We start from the raw sequence: 26,762 nt of genomic DNA, 5'->3' as shown, positions 1-26,762 counted from the left end.
TGCTTGACACTTGTCAGCCCAATCTTGGATATTGGCCAGATCTCGCTGCATTTGGATATGGACTGCCTCAGTGTCTGAGGAGTCGTGAATGGTGCTGAACATTGTGCAATCATCATGGATCAATAGAAAAGCAGTGGCAGACATTTAAGGTGATATTTCAGAATACTCATAATAAGTATATTCCTACTATAAAGAAAAATTCTAAAGGGAGAATGCACCATCCGTGGTTAACTAAAGAAGTTAGAGAAAGCATCAAACTTAAGGAAAAAGCATATAACTCTGCAAAGATGAGTAGCAGGTCAAATGATTGGCCAGGATATAAAGAACATTAGAGAATGGCTAAAAGGTTAATCAGGAGAAAGAAATTAGAGTATGAGAGGAAGCTAGCTAGAAATGTAAAAATGGATAGCAAGAGTTCCTACAGGTATTTAAAAAGGCAAAGAGTAAGTAAAGTGAATTTTGGTCCTCTAGAGATTGAGAATGGGGAGTTAATAATAGATAATAAGGAAATGGCAGATGAAATGAACAAATACTTTGCTTCTGTCTTCACTATAGAGGGTACAAAAAACATTCCAGTAATAGCTGTAACAAGGGGAAGGGAGAGAGGAACATGATGAAATTACAATCATGAGGCAAATTGATGGAGCTGCGAGCTGACAAGTCTCTGGGTACAGATGGACTTCCTCCTAGGGTCTTAAAGGAAGTGGCTGGCGAGGTAGTAGATGCATTGGTGTTAATTTCCAAAAGTCCCTAGATTCTGGAAGGTTCCATCAGACTGGAAAGTAGCGAATATTCTCTATTCAAGAAGGGAGGGAGGCAAGAAACTATAGACCAGTTAGCTTGACATCAGTCTTGGGGAAGGCGCTGGAATCGGTAATTAAAGAGGTTGTAGCTGGGCATTTAGAAAAGCTCAAGGTAATCGGGAAGAGTCAACACGGTTTTGTGAAATGGAAATCGTGCTCAACCAAATCATTAAAGTTCATGTGTTGTGGATAAAGGGGAAACTAGATGTACTGTATTTGAATTTTCAGAAGGCATTTGATAAGGTGCTAGATTAAATGTTATTGCAAAAAATAAAAGATCATGGTAACATTAGCATGGAAAGAAGATTGGTTGACTGGCAGAAAAGAGAGTATGCATAAATGGGTCTTTGTCTGATTGGCAGGATGTGACATGTGGAGTCCTGCAGGGGTCTGTGCTGGGGCCTTATAAAAATTTACATCAATGACTTAGATGGGGGGAGCGAAATTTGCAGACGACACAAAAACAGGTGGGAAAGTATGTTGTGAAGAAGACAAGGAGTTTGCAGATGGATATAGATAGGTTGGGTGGGTGGGCAAAAATCTGGTGGATGGAGTACGATGTGGGAAAATGCTAAGCTGTTCACTTTGTCAGGAAGAATAAAAAAACAGTATTACTTAAATTGAGAACGACTGCAGAATTTCAAAGTGCAGAGTGACCTAGGTGTTCTCGTGCATGAGTCACAAAAAGTATTATAAGAGGAATTCAGCATAAAAGTAAGGATGTTATGCTTCGGTTATACGGGGCATTGGTGAGACCACGTCGAAAACGGTGTGCAGTTTTGGTCTCCTTATTTAAGGAAAGATGTAAATGCATTGGAAGCGGATCAGAGCAGGTTTACTAGATTGATACCTGGAATGAGTGAGTTGTCTTATGAGGAAAGGTTGGACAGGCTGAGCCTGTTTCCATTGGAGTTTAGAAGAGTGAGGGGTGACCTGATTGAAGCATATAAGATCCTGAATGGTCTTGACATGGTGGATGTGGAAAGGATGTTTCCTCTTGGTGGGTGAGTCCAGAACTATGGGGCACTGTTTTAAAATTAGGGGTTGCCCTTAAAGGACAGAGATGAAGAAAAGAAAATTCTGTGAAGGTTCTGTGATTTTGGAACTTTTAAAAAAAATTAATTCTTGGGATGTGGGCTTCGCTGGCTAGGCCATCATTTATTGCCCACCTCTAATTGCCCTTGAGAAGGTGGTGAAACTGCCTCCTTGAACCGCTGCAGTCTTTGGTGTAGCTACACCCACAGTGCTGTTGGGGAGGGAGTTCCAGGAATTTGACTCAGCGATAGTGAAGGAATGGCATATATATTTCCAAGTCAGGATGGTGAGTGACTTGGAGGGGAACTTCCAGGTGGTGGTATTCCCATTTATCTGCTGCCCTTGTCCTTCTAGGTGGCAGTGGTCATGGGTTTGGAAGGTGCTGTCGAAGGAGCCTTGGTGAATCCCTGCAGTGCATCTTGTAGACGGTACACACTGCTGCTACAGTGCATCGGTGGTAGAGGGAGTGAATGTTTGTGGATGTGGTGCCAATCAAGCGGACTGCTTTGTCCTGGACCGTGTCAAGCTTCTTGAGTGTTGTGGGAGCTGCACTCATCCAGGCAAGTAGTGAGTATTCTATCACACTCCTGATTTGTACCTTGTAGATGGTGGACAGGCTTTGGGGAGTCAGGAGGTGAGTTACTCTTCACAGGATTCCTAGCATCTGACCTGCTTTTGTAGTCAGTATTTATATGGCTAGTCCAGTTCAGTCTCTGGTCAATGGTAACTCCCAGGATCTTGATGGTGGGGGATTGAGTGGTGATAATGCCATTGAACATCAAGGGGCAATGGTTGGATTCTCTTGTGGGAAATGGTCATTGCCTGACACTTGTGTGGTGCAAATGTTACTTACCATTTGTCAGCCCAAGCCTGGATAGTGTCCAGGCCTTGCTGCATTTGGAAATGGACTGCTTCAGTATCTGAGGCGTCGCGAATGGTGCTGAACATTGTGCAATCATAAGCCAACATCCCCACTTCTGACCTTATGATAGAAGGAAGGTCATTGATGAAGCAGCTGAAGGTGGTTGGGCCGAGGGCGCTACCCTGAGGAACTCCTGCAGTGATGTCCTGGAGCTGAGATGATTGACCTCCAACAAACACAACAATGTTCCTTTATGCTAGGTATGACTCCAACCAGTAGAGAGTTTTCCCCCTGATTCCCATTGACACCATTTTTCTAGGGCACCTTGATGCCACACACTGTCAAATACTGCTTTGATGTCAAGGGCAGTCACTCTCACCGCACCTCGGGAGTTCAGCTCTTTTGTCCATGTTTGAACCAAGGCTGTAATAAGGTCAGGAGCTGAGTGGCCCTGGCGGAACCCAAATTGGGCGTCAGTGAGCAGGTTATTGCTAAGCAAGTGCCACTTGATAGCACTGTTGATAACCCCTTCTATTACCTTATTGATGATGGAGAGTAGACTGATGGGGTGGTAACTGGCCAGGTTGGATTTGTCCTGCTTTTTGTGTACAGGACATACCTGGGCAATTTTCCACATAGCCAGTTTGATGCCAGTGTTGTAGCTGAACTGGAACAGCTTGGCTTGGTGCAGCAAGTTCTGGAACACAAGTCTTCAGTACTATTGCTGGACTATTGTCAGGGCCCATAGCCTTTGCAGTATCCAGTGCCTTCAGCCGTTTCTTGATGTCACATGGAGTGAATCAAATTGGCTTAAGATTAGTATGTATGATGCTGGGGATCTCTGGAGGAGGCCATTATGGATCATCCACTCGGCACTTCTGGCTGAAGATTGTAGCAAATGCTTCAGCCTTATCTTTTGCATTGATGTGCATCATTGAGGATGGGGATATTTGTGGAGCCTCCTCTTCCAGTAAGGGCATTGATACTGACCTGTGAAGACGATGATTGGGGTAAGCAGATGCCATTATACTCACAGCCATGTTGTATCACCACCTCTGTTTGGGCAGTCATCAAGCAAAAGGAAACAGACTGAGCTGCACCAGCACTGCATCACTGACCTGCAGATTAACACTTGCACCTTGGGTTCCATTTATCCCTTCATTTTTGCTTGCCAGTTTTCACTCTCTACATAAACTTTGGTTAAGGCTTCTAATTGTTTGAAGCCTTATCCAAAAAAAAATTGTGCTGCTCTTTTGATACTTATCTTTACTTGTCTGCACCCCTATAGATTTTCTTCATATAGAGTTTCCCATTTCGACTGCTACTGTGCATACTGAATTTGTCAAATTGGTGCCTCAGCCTATGCATAATGATGCAAATGGACAAATTGTTCAACATAGCACCTATTTCAAACCGTATCATTGTGATATGCACGCCTGTTGAAAATATAGGGCAATGGTTCCAGTTAGAACAAACAACAGCACAAGATGTGAATGCCAGATGGCTTCTTCCTGTGTACAATGTTTTCACTAACATAAACTCTGCATAAATTATAAAGGAGCTCAGGATTTTATGAAGTTCTAACAGTTATATGTGTCATATGCTAACTTATGAATATAGTAATACATTGTATACACCATCAACTTTTCTGTGACTGATTTCTGGGAATGAAGCAGCTGCATGGAGGTCAACGGACACATTTTCCAGGCATTGCATTTTAACTTTGCTATTCAGTAGCACAATGTTTTTGGCAGATTGGTTTTGGTAGCTGAGCTTGGAGGGCCTCATTCCTTCTAAGTTGTATATTTTGGCCTGGGTCCTGGAAAGGCTGCAGAATGACAAACGAGAATATCAATACATTTTCAGCCTTTCAAACGATAGTATTCTTCATAGACCATGTTCTTTTCTGATCCTCTCAAGCACTTCTAGGTTAGCTGGGGAATCTTGGGCAGTTGGTAAAGGTTAACTTAAAGCCAAAAATGAACTCTTTTATCAGGAAAGCTCCTGGGGCAAATATAAGACAGGAGTAGAAGTACATTAGCTAGCAAAGTGGTCTAGTAAGCTAGAAGCTGGAACTAATGATCCATGTGTCCACATCCCATCATAGCAACTGGGGAATTTAAATTGAATTAACTTAATTCTGGATTTATTTAATTATCAGTAATGTGACCATGGAACCTACTGGATTGTTATAAATTCCATTTATTCACTAATGCCCTTTGGAATGATGTCCTGGAACTGAGATGTTTGACCTCCAACAACCATCTTCCTTTTGCTAGGTATGACTCCAATCAGCTGAGATGATCTTATTAACTCCAGTTTTGCCAGGTCTCCTTTAATGCTACACCCAGTCAAATGCGGCCTGGATGTCAAGGGCAGTCACCCTCACCCCACTTCTGGAGTTCAGCTGTTGCGTCCATGTTTGAACCAAGGCTGTAATGAGGTCAGGAGCTGAGTGGCCCTGGCGGAACCCAAACTGAGCATCATTGAGCCGGCTATTGCTAAGCAAGTGCCACTTGATGACCCCTTCCATCACTTTACTGATGATGGAGAGTAGATTGATGGGGTGGTAATTGGCCGGGTTAGATTTTCCCTGCTTTTTGTATACAGGACTTACCTGGACACTTTTCCACATTGCTGCGTAGATACCAGTGTGTAACTGTACTGGAACAGATTGGCTAGGGGTGCAGGAAGATCTGGAGCAAAAATCTTCAGTACTATTGCCGAAATATTGTCAGAGTTCATAGCCTTTGCAGTATCCAGTGCTTTCAGCTGTTCCTTGATATCATGTCGAGTGATTCGAATTGGCTGAAAACTGGCATTTGTGATGCTGTGGACCTCTGGAGAAGGCCAAGATGGATCGTCCACCCGGCACTTCTGACTGAAGATTGTTGCAAATGCTTCAGCCTTATCTTTTGCACTGATGTGTTGGGCTCCCCCATCATTGAGGATGGGGATATTTGTAGAGCCTCCTCCTTCAGTGAATTGTTTAATTGTCCATCACCATTCATGACTGGATGTGGCAGGACTGCAGAGCTTAGATCTGAAGTGTTGCTTTTGGAATCACTTAGCTCTGTGTATCACTTGGTTGTGGTTGTTGGAGGTCAAACATCTTAGTTCCAGGACATTAGTCCTGTGTTATAGCTTCATCAGGCTGACACCTCATTTTTAGGTATGCCTGGTGCTGCTCCTGGCATGCTCTCCTACACTCTTCATTGAACCAAGCTTGATCCCTTGGTTTGGTGGTAATGGTAGAGTGGGGTAGATGCCGAGCCATGAGGTTACAGATTGTGCTCGAGTACAATTTTGTTGCTGCTGATGGCCTGCAGCACCTCTTGGTTGCCCAATCTTGAGTTGCTAGATCTGTTCGAAATCTATCCCATTTAGCATAGTGGTAGTACTACATGACATGATGGAGGGTATTCTCAATGTGAAGACAGGACTTCATCACCACAGTGATCACTCCTACCAATACTGTCATGGACAGATGCAGGTTAGTGAGGATGAGGTCAAATATGTTTCCTCTCTTGCTGGTTCCCTCATCATCTGCCGCAGACCCAGTCTAGCAACTATGTCATTTAGGACTTGGCCAGCTCAGTCTGTTATGCTGCTACTGAGCCACACTTGGTGATGGACATTGAAGTCCCCCATCCAGAGTACATTCTGTGCCCTTGTCACCCTTGGTGCTTCCTCCAAGTGGTGTTCAACATGGAGGAATAGTGATTCATCAGCTGAGGAAGGGGGTGGTATTGGTAATCAGCAGGAGGTTTCCTTGTCCAAGTTTGACCTAATGCCATGAGATTTCATGGGGTCTGCAATCAATGTTGAGGACTCCAAGGACAACTCCCTCCCGACTGTATACCACTGTGCTACCACCTCTGCTCAGTCTGGTGGGACAGGATATACCCAGGGATGATGACTATCTGATCCATTTTACATCACCCACCAGATGTTTCCTACCCACCAGTTGCTACAGATACGAAGGATGCTAACATTTGAAAAAGAGCCCAGATCGTATCAGGTGGGTAACATTGCATTTTCTTTCATCTGCCACCAGAAGGAATAGCCGTCATTCCCTCCAAGCTGTTTTTCAAATATCGTTCTACTAAAGGATGGTACATTAAAATTCTGAATTGATACAAATCATTTAAAATAGTGAAGTGTAAAATAAGTGATACGTATTATCTGGATAATTTATACAAACAGGAAATGTAAAGTCTGATATCCATCAGAGACTCAGATATTTAGATACGCATCCGTTCAAAGATGGAAGTTAATATTCTACCAGCTTATAAACCAGTAAAATTCTAAATACATAGTCTGGAAATAATGCCCAATTTTATTTTTGGGGAACATCACGTGACATAAATGGGATTGCAGAGTTGGTGAATCAGCTTGTGATTTTGGGATGTGTCTTTTGTGAAAACCATTTTGTGAATTTCTATACTGAGAATGGGGTAATCTCAAAGGTTATCAGGCATAGGCAGAGTGTGGAGTTGAGGCCAAAATCAAATCATCCTTGATCTTATTGAATGGTGGAGCAAGCTCAAGGGGTTGAATGGTCTTCTTCTGCTCCTAATTTGTATGTATGTATGTATGTATGTATCTCTGCCCCAAAAGGACTCTCTCTAATGTCATGTGTGAAATTTTGCATTCCCCCAGCTGTCAATTTCTATCATCTTATCTAGTTTAGTCAGGCTGAATTATACTGTGACCTTGCCTCTGTTATGAACTGGGTTGAAACTGCCCAAATGCATTTCAGAGAATCTCAGGTTTCAAGTTTCAAATCTAGCACCAGCTTTGAGAGCAAGTAGATCCCTATGTGTTCAAGAGAACTTTCTTGATCAGTGTGTCCTCAGTCCAACTAGAAAGGAGGCATTGCTGGATCTGGTGCTGGAAAATGAGATGGGCCAAGTGGACCAAGTGTCTGTGAGGGAATATTTGGATAAGAGTGATTGTTGTATCATAAGGTTTAGAATAATGATGGAGAAGAACAAGGAACAATCTAATATAGAAATTCCAAATTGGAAGAGGACTAATTTCAGGATGATGAGAAGGGATCTAGCCAGGATAAAATGGAATCATTGAGTCATTTAGGACACTTTAGGAGGCCATTTGGCCCATCAAGTCCATGCCAGCTCCCCGCAGAGCAATCCAGTCATGCCCATTCTCCTGAGAATTGCCATAGCCCTGCAAGTTTATTTCTTTCAATTGCCCATCCAATTTGCTTTTGAAATCATTGATTGTTTCTACTTCCACTATCCTCAGAGACTTACAGGAAAAAGTGTAACGGAGCAATGGGTAATCTTTAATGCCTAAGATACAGATTATGTACATTCCAATAAGAGCAAGAGGTAAGGGAGCCAAAAATAGGGCTCCTTAGATCACAATATGGAGATTATCATGAAACAAAAAAGGGTATATTATGCATGTCAGATGAAATCTTCACGTGAGAACCAGGTCAAATACAATAGTTTGAGAGAGGTAAGGAGGAAAGTAAGATTGGCAGAGAGAATGAGAATACAATGGCAGTCAACATAAAAGAGAACACAAAAATCTACCAGCATGTAAATAGTAAGTGAGTAGTAAGAGGTGGAGTGGGTCTTATTAAGGACAAAGAGAGCGATGCATATTTGGAGGCCCAGGACAAAGCTAGAATACTTTATATCGGTGTTTACTAAGGAATAGAAATCTGATAAAATTTTGGTAGAAGCCGAGATAGTGGAGGCAATGGATATTGTAAAGATTGAAAGGGAGGAGGTACTGGAAAGGTTGGCTATGCTTAGGGTAGATAGCCACTGGATTTGGATGGCTATATGACATGGAGTTAGAAATAACAGAAGAGCTTGCCTTAATCTTTCAATCTTCCCTAGGTAAGGGGTAGGTGCCAGAGGATTGCAGAGTGGCAAATGTGACACCCTTATTCAAGAAAGGGTGCAAGAATAGTCCAAACAACTACAGGTTAGTTTAATGTAAGTGGTGGGTAAGGTTTTGGAATCCATAATCAGGGAAAAAATCAACAGGCACTTAGAGAGGTTTAAGTTAATTAAGTTCAGCTGGCACAGATTAATAAAAGGCAGTTAGTGTTTGACTAATTGATTGTTTTGATAAAGTAACAGAGAAGGTTAATGAAGAGAATGTGGTAGATGTTTATATGGATTTTAAGAAAGTGTTTGATGAAGTACCACATAGAAGGCTGGTTAACAAAATTGATGCTTATGGAATAGGAGGGTCAGTATCCAACTGCATAAAAAAATTGGCTTAATGGCAAAAAGCAGTAAGACATGGCAGCTGGTTGTTTTTCAGACTGGAGAATGATGTTTCTATTTCTCTATTTTTCCTTAGTTCTGTTTAAGAGTCATACAGACTCAAAATGTTAACTATGTTCCTCTCCACAGATGCTGTCAGACCTGCTGAGTTTTTCCAGGTATTTTTGTTTTTGTTTTGGAGAATGATAGACATTGGTGTTGCCCAAGGGTTAGTGCAAGAACAAGGGTTAGGGCTTTTGTTGCTATATGTAAATGACTTGTTCTGGAATTTGGAGTAAAATTTCAAAATTTACTGATAATACCAAACTTGAAGTAATGACAAATCATGAGGATTTCATGAATGACTTGCAAGAGGACATAGATAGGCTAGCAGTATAAACAGACAAGTGGCAGATGGAATTCGATATAGAGAAGTGTGAGGTGATGCATTTTGACAGAAGGGTTAGGGAGAGGCAATATTGATTTAATGGCACAGTTCTAAAGAAAGGAACAGAGGGACCTTGGGGTGAATGTGCGTTGATCTTTGAAGATGGCAGGACATATTGAGAGATTGCTTAGCAGAAAATATGGGATCTTGAGCGTCATAAATAGAGGCATTGAATACAAAAGCAAGGAACTTCTGCTGAACCTCATTAGGCCCCAACTAAAGTTTTGCATTCAGTTCTAGTCACCACTTTGGAAAAGATGTAAAAATCCTTGAGATGGTGCATAGGAGATTTACCAAAATGGTTCCAGGATTGGGAGGTTGCAGAACACCTTCGGTCTGTCCGCAAGCATTACCCAGACGTCCCTGTCGCTTGCCATTTCAACACTCCACCCTGCTCTCATGCCCACATGTCCGTCCTTGGCTTGCTGCATTGTTCCAGTGAAGCTCAACGCAAACTGGAGGAACAGCACCTCATCTTCTGACTAGGCACTTTACAGCCTTCCAGACTGAATATTGAGTTCAACAATTTTAGATCATGAACTGTCTCCTCCATCCCCACCCCCTGTCTGTTTTTTTTCCCCTCCTTTTTGTTTTTTCCAATAATTTATATAGATTTTTCTTTTCCCACTTATTTCCATTTTTAAATGTATTTCCATCCAGATTTATCTCTACCTTTTAGCCTTTTTAGATTCCTTCACCCCACTCCCACTAGAGCTATCTGTACCTTGTTTGTCCTGCTTTCTACCCTTAATTAGCACATTCCTTTAGATAATATCACCATCTTCAACACCTCTTTGTTCTTTTGTCTGTGACATCTTTTGGTTATCTCCACCTATCACTGGCCCTTTACCTAGCTCTTCTTGTCCCAACAACCCCCCCAACCACCCTTAAACCAGCTTATATTTCACCCCTCTCCTATTTTTACTTAGTTCTGTTGAAGGGTCATGAGGACTCGAAACGTCAACTGTGCTCTTCTCCATCAATGCTGCCAGACCTGCTGAGTTTTTCCAGGTATTTCTGTTTCTGTTTTAGTTATAAGGTTAGGTTGAAAAGGCTGGGATAGTTCTCTTTGGAGCACAGGAGATTGTACAACTCTATCAAATCTCCCCTCAAAATTATGATAGGCTTAAATAATGTAGACAGGGAAAAACTCTTCCCATTAGCTAATGGTACTAGGTTTAGGAGACACAGTTTTAAGATTTTGAGCAAGAGATGCAGGGGGAAAGCGAGGAAGAAGTTTTTTTAAGCAGCAGGTGATGATGACCTGGCTGTCACTGCCCACCAGGGTGGTGGAATCCGAAATAATCAAGAATTTCAAAAGGAATTTGGATGGGCACTTGAAGGAAATAAACTTGCAGGACTATGAGGATTGAGGGGGGGAGTGGGACTGACTGGATTGCTCTGTGGGAACCGGCATGGACTCGATGGGCCAAATGGCCTTCTGTATCAGAAATAACTCCATGGCCTATTTTCACCTGGAATTTGGTTCCGCTGACATTTTTGCCCCGTGTGCTACCTGCAGCATCTTTCCAGTAAAGGGGGAGGGGCAGTTAGGGGTGTATCTTCCAATATCAAGGAAGATCTCAGTCAGAGATTCTGGGCTATGTCAGCAATCCAGCCTACTACTCCCTAATAAAAGTTCAGTTCCTCAATGTTTTCCATTTCCCAGCCTATTTTTAAATAATTCAAATTTCAATTAGAAGCTTTATGAGAAGATGGAAAGGATTCACTTGCCTTGATTGCCCTACCCATCTATTTTCACACATAGGCCTGAGCTTTCTGCTTCCTTCCTCACTGATGTTCTTTTCGGTGGGTGGAAGTGAAAATCTCAGCTATGTTTCCATGACTTTTGGCTGAAATGCCTTGCCAAGTTAAAGACCCAAAATAAATCAACATCGTTATTGTGGCTGGCCCTGACGTGGTATCGGCAGGTAAAGAGTTAATGCCAGCTATTTGCACTCTTGGAATCCTGGGTGCAGGATTTGCCAGATCGATTCTGGAATTCGCTGTTCACAGGCAAACAGAAGTGGTTGTTGGGCTAAAAGTGAAGAGCTTATCCATTTGTGGACCTTGAAATAAGGTTTTGTTGGGGGGGCGGGGGGGGGTGGAATCAACGGGCTACCTATTCCTTCTGCTTAGTTGGCTTCCCAAGGCCTGCTACAACAAGTTTCTCCCCCCAAACTGATGTGACTTCTTGGCAGAAGCCAGTTAGCTCCCCCTCTAACATATGCAAATGGCCCAGTTCAGAATTATAGCTCAGGGTATTGAGGCATCTCTGGGGTGGGGGGGCAGTCCTGTCCTGCCCGAAATGTGCCACAATCAAGGGAATCAAGGAAGTGTGCATTTTCTGACAAACAATGTATCTTACCCCACAAGTGCCCAATGATGGTCACAGCCTAGGCTCAAAACAATAAGGAACTATAATGCAAATTTTGAAATACTAAAATTAAGTAAGAGGCCTATTGCAAAGGGTCTATGCTAGGGAGTGGGGGGGGTGCACAGTTGACTTTTGCCCAATTGCATTTACCATTGAATCATTCACTTAATGAAAGGTAAAAAGGAATATCCCAACTGGAAATGATTCAGGACACACTTTGGTATTTACAGATTAAATACATGACTTATAACTATTTATTGAGTGTTGAAGCTTAAAAACAATGAATTAAAACAGAAAAACACAGCTGATCAGCCAGCTTCTGAAAGAGTTCTGATGAACAGCTTCATGCTACATTTTCACTCAATTCTTTATCTGCTTCCATTAGAATAAAAACAACCACGCTCCAGATTTTCCTTGCACTGCAGCATTATTCCCGACTGAGAGATCACATAGGTGTACTTCCTCCAAACCTCTGCCTCTGGAATCTCTGGAGTAATTTCTACCACCCCCCCCCCCCCCCCACTTTCCTTGTGTGTTTGAGGAGGAGCATAGGGCAGGAAAGGGAGTGTAAAGCACCATTCTTCTGCAAGGAGCCTGTTTCTGTCAGTGTATTTGTGGGCACAAATACACATTCTGCTCCAGGAGTTAGAACCATAGAAAGGTTAAGATGCAGAAAGAGGCCATTCAGCCCATCGTGTCCACGCCAGTTTGCAGAACTCTGCCAAGGTGTAACACAAGACCCGCTTTGACTAATTCCTGCTGCCAATAATGAACATTCTTGTCATTTGAATAAGAACAGTTAAACTGGATGATTTCCAAAGGAGCCCAGAAAAACACTTTAGGACCAGTCATTAAGTAGCTTTAAATTATTCTGGTGCTATGAAATTGTGCCACCAACAGTCAATCAGAATGAGCATAAAAGCCACATGCAACAAGCATATGGAAGGGTATAATTGGGGCTTTAGCAAATAGATAGAAAATTACTTTTCCCAGAGGTTTGTGTCTATATTTGGGTAGATATATGTTGGGAATTTCCACGCCACCATGCCCCAAATGATTAGTAGTTTCCATCGTAAGGAACAGTAACAGCACAAGTGGTTACTGATTTACAGAAGTCACTGGCAGAGATGAGTGGAAAATTCCTAGAATCAAGACAACTGTGTCCATTACAAGCCTGAGTACTGCAAGCCTAGGGACCTTTATTTCACCGAATTGAATGATGTCTCTCCTTTGTAAGCATCCATGCATGTTTATCTGTCTGTCAATTTGGACAAATTCATGGACCACGTGAATGAGAGTGAATTAGCTTATTCAGGTCATCCAAAGCCCAAGACACAGATTATTGCCTTGAAATGGCAACTTAGTTTTAAAACAATTAACGTTTTTCGAAATGCTCCTGCTAAGTTTTATCATGTGACTTTGCACACTGTATGGCAGAAAGGAGTTTAGATTTTTTTTTCCTTTAAATCCAATTAGCCGACAGCATTTATTTTTATGCAAGGAATGCGCGCATTGCTGGCAAGACCGGTATTTGTTGCCCATCCATTGCTGAATGCACACATTTATTTGGTTACAATGCTTAGTTATGAGTCACTTTTTTGTAGTAGGTAAAAGAATAGTGTGTTTTTGTCATCCATACAGAACTCAAATTCTACACAATCGGTTTAGATCAAATGAAAGCCAGAGGGCCATTGATTTATGGTGATTTATAAGTCAAATTCTGTTCTTATTACATGGGATTCCAAATTTTTTACTGGTATTTTGGAGATCACATTTTGCAATCCCATTTGATTTTCCATGAAAATGGAAAATGCCTGACTTTGACTGTAGTATATAGTGGAATTTTTATTCCCTACAACGAAACCAAAAGCTTAAAGGAACTAAATACATGAAATTCTGCTTTTTTTTTTAAGATGCTATTTCGAGATCTGTACCACTATTTTGGGAGATGCATTTCTCAACTCCTTTTGTTTTCTTGAAATTGAAGACCAGCCTAGCCTTGAAAGGTTATAAATTGATTTTATATTTCAGCTTTGGTGCATGCTTCATACTGGGTCTCTCCTTGGTGTTTTGACAAATTAGAAATCATGAGATTAGCTTCCAAGCATCCACGACGCTTCACAACATTGGATTAAGCATCATCTACCTCAAAAGAACTAGCGTTTTGAATGTAGTGCAATAATTTCCCAATTATAAGTCAAAATTTCAACACAAAATTTATCAATCATGAATTCCCTACCACTGGATAAACTACCAGAGGTGTAATATACATTAATTTTCCAGTTCCTACAACTCTGGATCTACATGTCCAAGAAAACATTTTAAAATACCCTTAAAAAGGCAGGAGGGGGCATTCAAGCATAAAATGTCAACAGTAACTTGCTTAAATTCAAGCAATAGAACAGAAGACACAGTCTGCTTTGTTCTACGTCAATGTCACTCAAAAATAGGAAGGGATGGTAGAAAATGGGGTTATTGCAGGTGACCGTTATGTATAAATGGACAAACTAACAGTCAGATAAGAGACTTTTCTTTGTCAATGTATCCAATTAATTTAAAGCTATTTAAATTCATATGAAAACAGTCCACTGGGTTTGGGTTACTGTCCTTTTACTAGCAATGCTCTTTAACACACTGGTTTGAACCAATATTTTCTGGCCTAGTCCTTCAGTCCTTACAGTTCATCAGGTCTGTGGGATGGAGGTGATTTCTGTTGGGTTTGCTCATCATCAGACGACAAGCCTTTTCCCCCTTCTTGGTCACTGTCCTCTTCTTGTCTCTTTTTCTTCTTTCCTTTCTTGCTATTCCCTTCCTTACCGTCTTTATCCTTATTTTTCTTCTTTTTTTTCTTCTTCTTCTTTTCTTCATCGATCACTGCAGGGTCCCCCTTCTGTCCATTCCACTTTTCCCTTAAACATTCTGAAAGAGATTCAAATTGATTCATCTTTGCGCAGGAATCTTTGGAAAATTACTTAGTTTTCTTTAGTGCACACACCTTCGGTCTGTCAGCAAGCATGACCCAGACCTCCCTGTCGCTTGCCATTTCAACACGCCACCCCTGCTCTCATGCCCAAATGTCTGTCCTTGGCCTGCTGCAATGTTCCAGTGAAGCTCAGCGCAAACTGGAGGAACAGCACCTCATCTTCCGACTAGGCACTTTACAGCCTTCTGGACTTAACAGTGAGTTCAACAACTTTAGATCATGAACTCTCTCCTCTATCCCCACCACCTTTCCGATCCCCTTTTTTCTAATAATCATCATATTCTTTTAATACATTTTTCTTTTCCCATCTATTTCTATTACTATTTTTAAATTTATTTCCACCCATTGTTTTATCTCCACCTTTTAGCCTTTTTCGATCCCTTCCCCCCACCCCACCCCCACTAGGGCCATCTGTCACTTGCTTATCCTGCTTTCTACCCTTAATGTCACCGTTAGCACATCCTTTAGCTAATATCACCACCGTTAACACCCCTTTGTCCTTTTGTCTATGACATCTTTCGCAATCTCTCCTTTGCCTCCACCTATCACTGGCCCTCTATCCAGCTCTACCTGTCCCACTCCCCTTAAACAGCTATATTTCACCTCATTTCTATTTCCCTTCAGTTCTGATGAAAAGTCATATGGACTCGAAACGTTAATTGTACTCCTCTCCACAGATGCTGTCAGACCTGCTGAATTTTTCCAGCTATTTTTACTAAAGGACAAATGATGCTTTACTGCATTGCTACACTGTGAATATGCAATGGCTTCATTTGTGCGTTGCCAACAGATATGACATGCCATTTATCTCCATTTCCTGTGATAAGGCTCCTTTAACATTTGGGAATACGCAAGAAAGGAGCAGGCGGAGTCTGGGGATCATACGTTTGCTGTCCCTCTCAACTCAAGATACCAAAATAGGACTGGGAGATAGATCCATTACTGCAACGACAACTCGCAATTATGCATACTTTTAACAGATAAAAGATGCCATGGTAATTCAGAAGGACATGGGGAAATTTGGTTTTACTCCCTCACAGGGTTACTGTGGCTGCTTTCCATCCAGGAATGATTGTTCTGTCTACAGTAAAAATTAAAGCAGCCTAAATGCAGTGCATGTCATCAGGACTTCTAGTGTTAGAAAGGTTTATACCTGTTTCGTGGGCCTTCAGCACATGCCGTTCACAGAGGAATATGGTGAGGTCTTCCTCCTGATGATTTTTATACCAGTCCTCAATAACATCCTCATACTTTTCCACCATTACATCACACTGGGGTATAAAACAGAGAGCACATACTTGGACTTAGACAAGTACCAACACAGTTTCACTGCTTATAGGGAAAGTATATTTATCTGCATTGCATATCATAAATACAGTGGCTAGGAATTCTGCGGCAAGTAACTCACCTCCTGACTCCCCAAAGCCTGTCCACCATCTATAAAGACACAAGTCAGGAGTGTGATGGAATACTCTCCCCTTGCCTGGATAAGTGCAACTCCAACAACACTCAAGAAGCTTGACATCATCCATAACAAAGCAACCAGCTTGATTGGCACCCCATCCACAAACATTCACTCCCTCCACCACCAACGAACAGTGTCAGCAGCGTGTACCATCTACAAGGTGCACTGCAGAAACTCACCAAAGCTCTTTAGACAGCACCTTCCAAAGCCACGACCACTACCATCTAGAAGGACAAGGGCAGCAGAAACATGGGAACACCACTATCTGGAAGTTTCCCTCCAAGCCACTCTTCATCCTGACTTGGAAATATTTTGCTGTTCCTTCACTGTTGCTGAGTCAAAATCCTGGAACTGCCTCCCTAACAGCAGTGTGTGTGTACCTACACCACATGGACTGCAGCGGTTCAAGAAGGCAGCTTACCACCATCTTCTCAAGGGCAGTTAGGGATGGACAATAAATGCTGGCCTAGCCAGCAATACCCACATCCTGTAAATCAATTTTTGAAAATTGCCAACTATTCCCTAAATGACTTTAAAGAAAAACTACTGTTTCTTGGTCTTCTCTTGTATTTTGTTGGTTAACGGCAGTCCAAAAATAAGATATTTTGTGTAGAAAATCACCATGTGGTGACCATGCAGTTGGGATATTTTTGAGCTTACTCGTATCATACAGCAGCACTCAGCAACTTAAAATGAATTCTAAAGGAGTGTGTGAAAGCAGCCCTGTCCCATATATTGAGCCACCTCCTTCCAGTGCTCCACTGCCTCCTGCCCTAGAGGATTAGGATCTCCCCCCACCGACCCCAAAAAAAAAACTCCTCAAGATATTTCCACTGGGCACAGCCTGGTCCTCATCGAACATTCCTCTCCCCCCACCACAACCAAGAAAATGAATTTGGCTATATAGACTGTGTATATTTTTCCAAAAATTAAACTCCAGTTGTTTTAATATAAAATAGCTTTTATTTAATTTTGAGATTGAGGAGTATTTACCTTTAAACCAATTTATATGCATTTTATAAACATTGTTGCTACCATATTGTAGAGATCTGGGTCACTATGAAGTACACTGGCAGGATGAAGCCCATAATCAATAGCATAACAATATTTTCGCCTCTTACTTTTCTTCTTACTTTCCTGAAGGCACTAACCTAGACCAGAATAATGTTCCACTGGTGCTGAGCACGCTCCAGTACCTTGATTAATAGCCCATTTCCCATGACCCTATTCAACCTCAAAGGACATCACATTACATAAACATACACACTTCCAAGAGAGATCCTGGATAGTTGTCAGGAGCTGAAATGCTGACTGATTTCACCCCTCCTGTTTGTAGCACCTCAATGTCCTTCAGTCCTAGATCAGCTCACTGAGCCCAGACCAGGGATGAAATCTATAATATTCCTGGTCTCATTGTTCCAGCTCCATATTGGACAGCGCATCTTACAACCGAAGAATCAAGGGAACTGGAAATAGTAATTATGGCTGGTGTTACTTTTTTCCTTGGAAAGCAGTGCCAGATCTGCCTCCCACCCTCCCACACCCACCCCCCCATTTAGATCAGATGCTCTTCACATACCTGCTTCTTCATGTCAGAGACCTCAGCCGATGTTTCATTCCAGAGCTCATAGGGGATGTCCATAACAACTTTTACACCTTTGTGAACAAGGCCATGGAGAGTCTGGAATGTCTCACTCATTCCCTGGTTTGGAAAGAAGTAAAATAAAGCACTTGATGATATTTCTCTTTGATTTTCTTGTTTAAAAAGATACATTTCCCTCTTGCTTCTAGCTTATTACTTTCTTATTTGGAATCTCATTCATAATTCTGATCTAGCTAGCAGCCATAAAGCAAGGTGAATATGATGAGGTCTTCTATGGCATATATTCTGCAGTGGTAATGCCAGCAAGACTGGCAGTTTTCACCATCATTACTGCAGAGAAACTGGCAGCAATTTTGGGAGACCATATATGTGCAGAAAAACCCAGAGATTCAGAAGTTGCTATAGTGATTCCATCCTTCTTAAGAGAGTACATTGTTGATGTCCCCCTAGACTGCAGTCAATTAGAAATCACTGAACTGACAAGAATATCCATCTTATGCTGTAAAAACCTTTGAAAAGAATTACACCTTGTTAAATGATGAACTAGTCTTCAAATAGCTAATTGACTAACTTCATAATTATTGATAAACACCTTCACTGGTCTGAAAATTTTAATTTTAAATTTGTGGAATGCAAAATTTGTCTATTATGATGAAAAATTCTACACATCTTTAAATTGACAAATTTAAGTAGAAATTTATCAGAATGGTTTGAGGGTTGAAGAACAAAGTAAAGCTGTTCCCATTAGCTGATGGTACAGGACTATGGAGCACAGATTTCATGTTTTGAGCCAGAGGTGCAGGGGAAATGGGAGGAAAAACTACTTTATGCAGTGCTCGGTGATAGCCTGGGCCTTGCTTCCTACAAGGTTGGTGGATGCAGAGACGATCAATGATTTCAAAAGAAAATTGGGTAAGCATGAGGGAAAAAATGTGTAGGGCTACGGGGATAAGAATGGGGGAATTAGGCTGATTGTTTTGCTTTACAGGGAGACTTGATGGGCTAAATGGCCTCATTCTATGCTGTGATGACACTTAAGTTTATCTTTAGCTTCCAGTTTAATCCAATCATAAGTCATTTATTTTGCCATCTGAAATTTTAAATTAGAAGTAAAGGTAGTAAAAGTAAAGTGCTTTTAACTTCCTGGCCTGCGCTCTGTGAGAATATTTCAATGTGATTGACTACTTACCTTGCTTGCTGTCATCATTGTTCTTGGATGCCTGGAGATCCCCTTAACTTGGCACCAGTTTTAAATTGCCATTGGGAAAGGGGAAAGTCATGCTAACTTGATCTTTGTAGGCAACTTTCTTTGAGGTCAGTGGCGAGCACCATTCCTTTGTCCCTGACTGCAAAATATGTATATGTATATAGGATACTACATGGAATAGAAAAGATAAACTATATATTTTAAGTTAAATTATTCTGGCAGGACAGGGGGCTTTGGTACGAGTCAGGTTCAGCAATGAATATTTCTTCAGTCATTTTGTCAATGAGTATTCCTTCACTGAAATAGCGATGACATCTGGAACGACCTTCTGGATCATGTAGTAGAGGTAAAACTCATTATCTAACTCTCAGAATTATTACAATGATAGGCAGCCAGTGTAAGTAAAGGCAAGATAAACCCCGGGATTCTATGCAAGCATTAGCATGATTGCCAAAGCACATCCCTCATCTGCACTTAATTTGTGGAGACTGCAAGGAGTAGTAAGCAGTATTGCATTGTGAAGGCAGGAGAAGGTAAGTAAGCACAGATGCCCAGGAAGTGGGAAGAAAGAAAAGGCCTAGATTTTTAAATCTGCAATAAAAACGCTCTACTAAAAATGCTTGAAGTTTGCACTATCTACAGGATGCACTGCCGCAACTCACCAAATTTATTTTGACAGCACCTTCCAGCTCTGTACAAAATTATGGGAATACCATTTCCAAGTTCTCCTCCAAGTCACACACCAACCCCACTTGGACATGTATGTCCTTGATTGTTCTTGGGTCAAAATCCTGATATTCCCTACCTAACATCATTAGCACAAAAATTACACTTGTTCAGGTAGAAGGTCCATCAGCAGCTTCTCAAGACAACTAGGGATGGGCAATAAATGTGCTTTTGGCAAAGTCACTCACATTCCTAAGACCAAAAAAAAGAAGAGCCAATTGTGACTTAATAAATTTACAGTCATTTCGTCACAGACAATGATCCATCAATGTGGAAGCCACTATACATCAAATACAAAGTCCACCATGGCACCCAGCATCAGCAAAACCCAGAACAAAACTGCTTTACCCAAGATATTTCAGCAGCGCTTACCTTTGCAAAGCGATTACTCCCAGTTCGCTCCTTGTGTAAATTATATTCCAACAGCCGGTTACAAATGTTTTCAGTTACTTCAATCAACCGAATGTCACTTCGAGAGAAAAGAAAATGAGTACAGTTAACAAGTAAACCTTTTGTCATACTGGAGTATTTTATTTTCAGATTCTAGTGTGATAAATTTAGCCCTTTGCTATTCCAAATCTATATTTAGCTCTTCTCTGCAGTCAGGCAGATTAATCTAGATTTCTGTCTCCAAGATTAATTTTTTTTGTTTTGTTTAAAGCTGTCATAACTATGTGGTGTTTTACTAATGTGTATAAAGTGACCTGGCCCTTTAAGGTTACAAAGTCTCAATGAGATAATTTTAGGTCAATTAAAAAGTTAGTTGTTGGTGAAGTAAGCACCAGGTCCCTCTCTGTTCACCTAGCCAATTCCCAGAGGTCCATCTATTCCTACTCTCTCTTTACATGCTACACCTTAACAATATCATACAAAGCACTGAGTCAACTTCCAATTGAATGCCTACAATGACCTAGTGCCATCTCCTCCATCAATCACGACTGTTGCTACACCTTCAACTACCTGTCCTTCAATGAGTCCTGGGTAAGCCAGAATATTATCCAGCTTAATGCAAGTAAAACTGAAGCCAATCCTCTTTAACTCCTTCCAGTGATCAATGGCTTCAACTATCAACTCCATCAAGCTTCTTCCTCTGCCCCACCACACCCAGAAACCATCTCAGGCCAAGACATGAGATGCAAAGCATTGGCATACTGTTTGATCCAAACTGAGCTTAATTCCTCAGTATTCATTATGAAAACTAATTTCGTCCAACTGCTCAAAACAGCCCACCTTCATTCCCATTCCCACTCCCTCACTGATGCCAAAACCCGAGTTAATTTCTTAAAGCCTTTGAGGCTCCATGCCTGACCCCCACCAAATACTCTCCTAATCAGTCTAAAGACTCAACCTGCTATGTTAGAATTAATTCACAAAGCAATGCCCCAAGTCCTGACATTCCCATTATCCCTACCACTGTCAATCGTATATTAATTGAATCAGGTTGCGGGCATTAAGTAGGGATTCATTTCTGTCCCTTAAAATAGACACAAACTAAAACTGATTGTTGGCTTAGGAGATGTTTGTAATGTGCATCCCTACAAATAAATGCTTATAAAAATATGTAAAGATTGGCTCCAGGTATATCCTTCACCATCTGACTTTCTGAATTATAAGAACCACTTCCATGTTCGAATGACTCCTCATGGTGCAGCCAGTTGGCTTCAAAACTTTCATCTTTACTTACAAATTGGTCCATGGTCTCACTCCACATATGGAGATCTCCTCTAGTTTTTCATGCCCACAAGTACCTTACTCTACTGACATCACTGCATTCCTAATTGTCTTCCGATGTTTACCAATAAAGGATGCTCATTCAAGCACCACATTCCTATCATTTGGAAGTTTGTCCCTAACTCTTTCCACCTTCCTCACTGCTATCAAAAATCTGCTCAGAAATATTTCCTTCAATTATGCATACAATCCCTCCATCTCTTCATTTGCCCCATCCCATCTGCTGTTTTTTCATCATTTTTCTTCTTTAAGTTGCTATTGATCTCCTACAAACACAGTCCGTGTCCTCTATTTCTATTGTTCTTGGCAAGGTGAAATAGCTGGTCATGATCTACATCATCTGGTTCTTCAGAATCCTAAAACAGTGATCATAACCTCTCAACCATCACTTCTTCCAGGGAGAACATGCCCAATTCACATAATCATTCCCCATAATCCAATCCCTGTAATCTCAAAATCATTCCAGTTGCCTCTCAGTAGCTCATGGCATGTTATTGTTCCACCTTAAGTAATGGGAGAACATGGTGGGTATCCCATGTTTTCTCCTGAAAACAATTTACTGGATTTAAAGGCTATGTTAATTCAATTACTGTAGAGAATTGACATGCAGAATTTGCTTTCTAAAAATAATTAAGTTTGATTTTAGAAACTTCAGTCTAGCAAATAACACAAGGAAACTGTTGGAGAAAATGTCCAAACAGAAACAGGTCTCCAGTCCAACAATTGAAATATTGCCTTTTTAAAACTACCGTTTTCCCTTTTACTTTCTTACTTGCAAGCGGGTGAATTTTCTGCTCCAAGGAGTATGAACCAGTGTTTGAGAATGTTCTTACGCCCAGCATTTATGTCTACATCAAGCACTACCCAGGTATGGTCAAACAAAACCAGATACAGAGTAAAACACATTCCAATTTGCCCCAATATGTCCTAACCCCCATTTCTGAACCTCATCCAGGAATGTACCAATGTGGCAATTGCACTTGCCAAACATTGGTGATTCATACATCTTTACTGAGCACGATTGAAAAGTTAGCAACTGATTTTGCCAAATGATGTGCAGTTCTGTGCAATGAGCCTGTGCCCACTATATGTGCCAAATTCATTCGAGAAAGTGCACTTCTACCAGCACACAGAGGAGATTTTTATCCCCTCTCTCTCAGACTTGAGTTTGAATTCAACCTGAAAACAAAGACGGTAGCCAGTGTTCACTGAGGGTAACCTGCCTTTTACACCAACCAGACTCCACTAGGACGGGAAGAGATTTGGCTCTGTTTGCTAACAGTGGGTTCAGAATTTCTTTTGAAGACGTCCAGGAGCAGATTACCTTATTTAGTTTTTTTTTGTCAGGGTCCAGAAAGAAAAATAAAGAGAAAGAATTCATTGAAGTATAAATACCAGTTACCCTTACAAAAATAAGTGAACTTGCAGGAATTTGCTTACGAGTGCCTGTATTTTATTTTCGACCCTTTTCCTTCCAGAAAGCCGTATTTGGTATCAATCACCTCATTGGTTTTTCCTGTTTCTTCAAAAGCCAATTTTAATTCCACAGCAAGGTACTTGCAAACTAAGGAGTAAAAAAATAGATATCAAAGGAAGAATAATTGAAAATGCAGACTTTGTTATTTAAGCAGTGAAGGAATATTGTACACTACATTATTTGAGTTGGGCTGGTCATGTAGCCAAAATGCCTGACACTCACCAAAGCTATGGAGAGCTCAGGTCTGGAACATGTTCTCAGTGGTTCAAAGGAAGTGCTGCAAAAACACTCAATGCTTCACTTAGGAGTTTTAACATCAGTCTCATATTGTTTGAATATATTCAAGTGTGCAAATCCACTAAATATTTTGTAAAGAGACAAAAAATGAGAATCTGTTCATAGCTGTTAACAAAAGATTTAATAATGCCTTTCAATTTCAGTTGTTTCTTTCACCCCTTTTGCCATTGTGATCAAATCCTCATTTAGATTGGCCATTTCTAGAAGGTCGCTTCTCTAGCACGAATCTGGTTCTCATGAGGTGTCCCACCTGAAACACTAACCATCTTTCGCTTTCAAAGGGCTGAAGAATCGAATGCTGACCAGTGATTTTGTTTTGTTGTAATACAGTGATAGTAGTGTATTTTTGTGAGTGTTTGTGCTCAAAGTGATTAATTTTAGAGCTGGCATTTGCCACTTTATCAAGCGCCCATGAAGTGCCGTCTGGTGCATATACCACATCTAAGTACAGACCAAAAGTTCCTCAAATCTGCCCTAGCACAATACCTCAATTCCAACCTTAAAAGGGCAATTTTAAAAGGACCAGTTTAATACTTCTGTATACTACACCGGCCACCTCAGTACGACTGACAATTTGGTTAATTTGAAATATAACTCCCCACCAATTTAAGAAAAAGGAAACTATCTTTGCTCTGCCTCTCAGTCAATGAATAAAATTGGTTGTGACTGTTTCTTGAAATGGAAACAAACAAAAGAGAAATGGCAACACTGTCTCTCGCTTCTACTTTTGTTCCAAAAGAGGAACAATTGATAAAGCAACACATTTTAATTCAGTTTGAAATTAACAGTAAGTAAAAAGCTTAATCATTTACAGGCTACTGTTCAACACCCAAGGTCAACATGAAGTGCTGTCTGGTACATATACCACAGCTAAGTACAAAGCAAAACTTCCCCAAATCTGCCTTAACACAGTACTTCAATTCCAACCTTAAAAGTTTAATACTTCTGTATACTGCGTCAGCCACCTTAGTAAGACTGACAATTTAGTTAATTTGAAATATAACTCCCCACCGGTTTAAGAAAACGGAAACTATCTTTGCAGAAAGAAAATAGTCAAAAATACTAGCAAGCGAGAGAGTGTATGACAAGCGGCACAGAGGATTGTGTAGTCAGTGTGCCCATCACAAGATTACAAATGCTTTCAGTTGAGCATGGTTATTTCACTGGACTGGTCAACCTGATAGTTACAATATCATAGTAAAATGCACACATCTACTCCAGCCTAGAAGATTTGAGTGTAAAGATTTTGATAGAAGCTTATCGAGTATTTGACGAGGTTATGCCCAAGCTGGGGAACATAATCTTTTACCCCCTGCCTCCCCCACTTTTAGCATCCTATGTTATCAGCAACAACTTTCATTATGTAGCACCAATAACATCACAGAATATGTCACAGATGCATATTCAAAAAATGACTTCAAGTTAAAGTATTAGAATGAGTGGAACTACTGGAAGAGCAAAGGGATGGAGGGGATGTACAAGAGGTCAGGGTCAGAGGGTTTGGAGGGCAGCTGGAAGGTTGCGTAGAGGGGGAGATGAGAGGAAATGGAAGGATTGAGACATCAAGCCATTTCAGATCAGGTACAATACAGGTTTGATGGAAAATAAAGGTTGGTGGGACCCTCACATTAATGTTGATAATGGATCACTTCCAAACTATAATGACTTCTCAATTTCCCGTTTTAATATCCTTCTGGTTTGAACAAGACTGCCAAGTTGCACTGAATAAAAGCTGCTTGTGCTGTTGCTTCCTATGCACTAGGAACCAAGGTGAGTAAATGTAAAATTATACAGTATTTTTTAAATTCATTCTCAGGATGGAAGGGCCAACATTTATTGCTCATCTTGAGTTGCCCTCAAGAAATTGATGGTGATCTACCCACCTTGAATAGTTAGTGTGTGTGGTAAAGATGGTCCCACCGTGCTGGTTGATAGCCAGTTCCAACATGTTGACCCAGCACCGATGAAGGAACGGCAATAAAAGTTAAGTCAGGGTGGTGAAAGCCTAGAGGTTGGTGCCTTTGTCCTTCGTTTCAAACCAGAAGGATATTGAAATGGGAAATTGAGAAGTCATTATAGCTTGGAAGTGATCCATTTTCAACACTGGTGTGAGGGTCTCACCAACCTTTATTTTCCATTAAACCTATATTGTACCTGATCTAAAAGGACTTGATGTCTCAATCCTTCCACGACCTTTGTTCTGCTAGGTGGAAGAGGTTATGGGTGTGAGATGAGGCCGAAAAGCCTTGGCCAGTTGTTGCAGTGAATCCTGTAGAGAATATACAACGCAGCCACAGTACGTGGTTGTATCCTCTTGTGCACAGTGGCTCATTTATTATTTTATGGAATCCCTAGAAATTCATGAATGTTTACATTATAAATCAAGCTTGACAGAAAAAAATTGACTTTTGGGCAGGTCAGCCAGGCTAACACTTTCCTAAAAGCTGTCTCAGCAGTCACACTCTCCACCCTTTTCACAGAGGCCTCTTTCTCTCTAATCTCTTCCACACAGTTCATAGAGGCACTGCCTCTCCAATGACAATTCACAGACACACTCCATCTTCTTCCTGCAGCTCCCAATTAACAATGCTATTTCATTTTGAGATGAGGCTGTGTTTCAGGAGGGAATTCCTGACTGATCATGATACCTGGAATTCCCACTTACAGCACAAAGTGAAGTACTGAAATGAAGCAGTAGCATCCAGGATGAGCTGCAGTTGGGACGAGCAACATGCACATATACATGTCAACCTTGAAAGCTAGCAAAAGCTGACCAAAACTAGATCAACACAATAAGTCTGATGCTACATCTGTTGCAGATGCTGGACATTTGAAATAAAAGCAGCAGCTGTGTCAGCATCTGTGGAGGCAGAAACAGAGTTAACATTTCAGGTCAATGACATTTTCAGTTCTGATAAATCTGAAATGTTAACTGTTTCTCTTTCCACTGATGCTACTGCATAGGATGAGAGCATGTATCATCCAAACCTGATTTCACATCATTTCAAAAACCATAGGCCAGAGCTCTTAAAGGGACAGAGTCTTCACAAGAGAAGGGCAGTGTTGTATTCAGAGTATTTTGTATACATCTTCAAAGTAGGAGACACTAGAAGCATCTCAAAATTAATGGAAAAGCAGGGTGCAAAAGGGAGGGAGGAACTTAAAACAACCATGATCACTAGAGAAAGATTACTTGGAAAACTGATGGAACTAAAGGCTGACAAGGTCCCTGGGCCTGATGACCTACATCTGAGGGTCTTAACAGAAGTGGCTGCAGAGACAGTGGCTGCATTGGTTGTAAACTTCCAAAATTCCCTAGATTTGGGAAAATTCCAAGTGGATTGGAAAACCACAAATATAACATAGCTATTTAAGAGAAGAGGGAGACAGAAAATCAGGAAACTATATGCCAGTTAACTTAACATCTGTCATTGGGAAAATCCTGGAATCCATTATTAAGGAGGTAGTTGTACGACATTTAGAAAATCATAATAAAATCA

At 41.1% G+C, this 26,762-nt stretch overlaps 1 protein-coding gene across 1 annotated transcript in view; it reads right to left on the bottom strand.

The window, feature by feature from the left end:
• Positions 1-26,762, bottom strand: part of cnpy3 (canopy FGF signaling regulator 3) — a 44,617-nt gene that overhangs the window by 13,133 nt on the left and 4,722 nt on the right. Inside the window, exons 3-7 of the mRNA XM_041194712.1 lie at positions 22,929-23,052; positions 20,130-20,226; positions 17,801-17,923; positions 15,910-16,027; positions 14,591-14,692 (exon numbers count right to left, since the gene is read on the bottom strand). Of these exons, the coding sequence (XP_041050646.1) occupies positions 14,591-14,692; positions 15,910-16,027; positions 17,801-17,923; positions 20,130-20,226; positions 22,929-23,052 (564 nt within the window). The remainder of the gene's footprint in view (positions 1-14,590; positions 14,693-15,909; positions 16,028-17,800; positions 17,924-20,129; positions 20,227-22,928; positions 23,053-26,762) is intronic.

The sequence above is a fragment of the Carcharodon carcharias genome, chromosome 9 (genome assembly GCF_017639515.1).
Source record: "Carcharodon carcharias isolate sCarCar2 chromosome 9, sCarCar2.pri, whole genome shotgun sequence".
In the NCBI taxonomy this organism is placed as follows: Eukaryota; Metazoa; Chordata; class Chondrichthyes; order Lamniformes; family Lamnidae; genus Carcharodon; species Carcharodon carcharias.
Note: the sequence above shows the minus strand (reverse complement) of the source record. Positions and strands in the feature narration are given on the sequence as shown.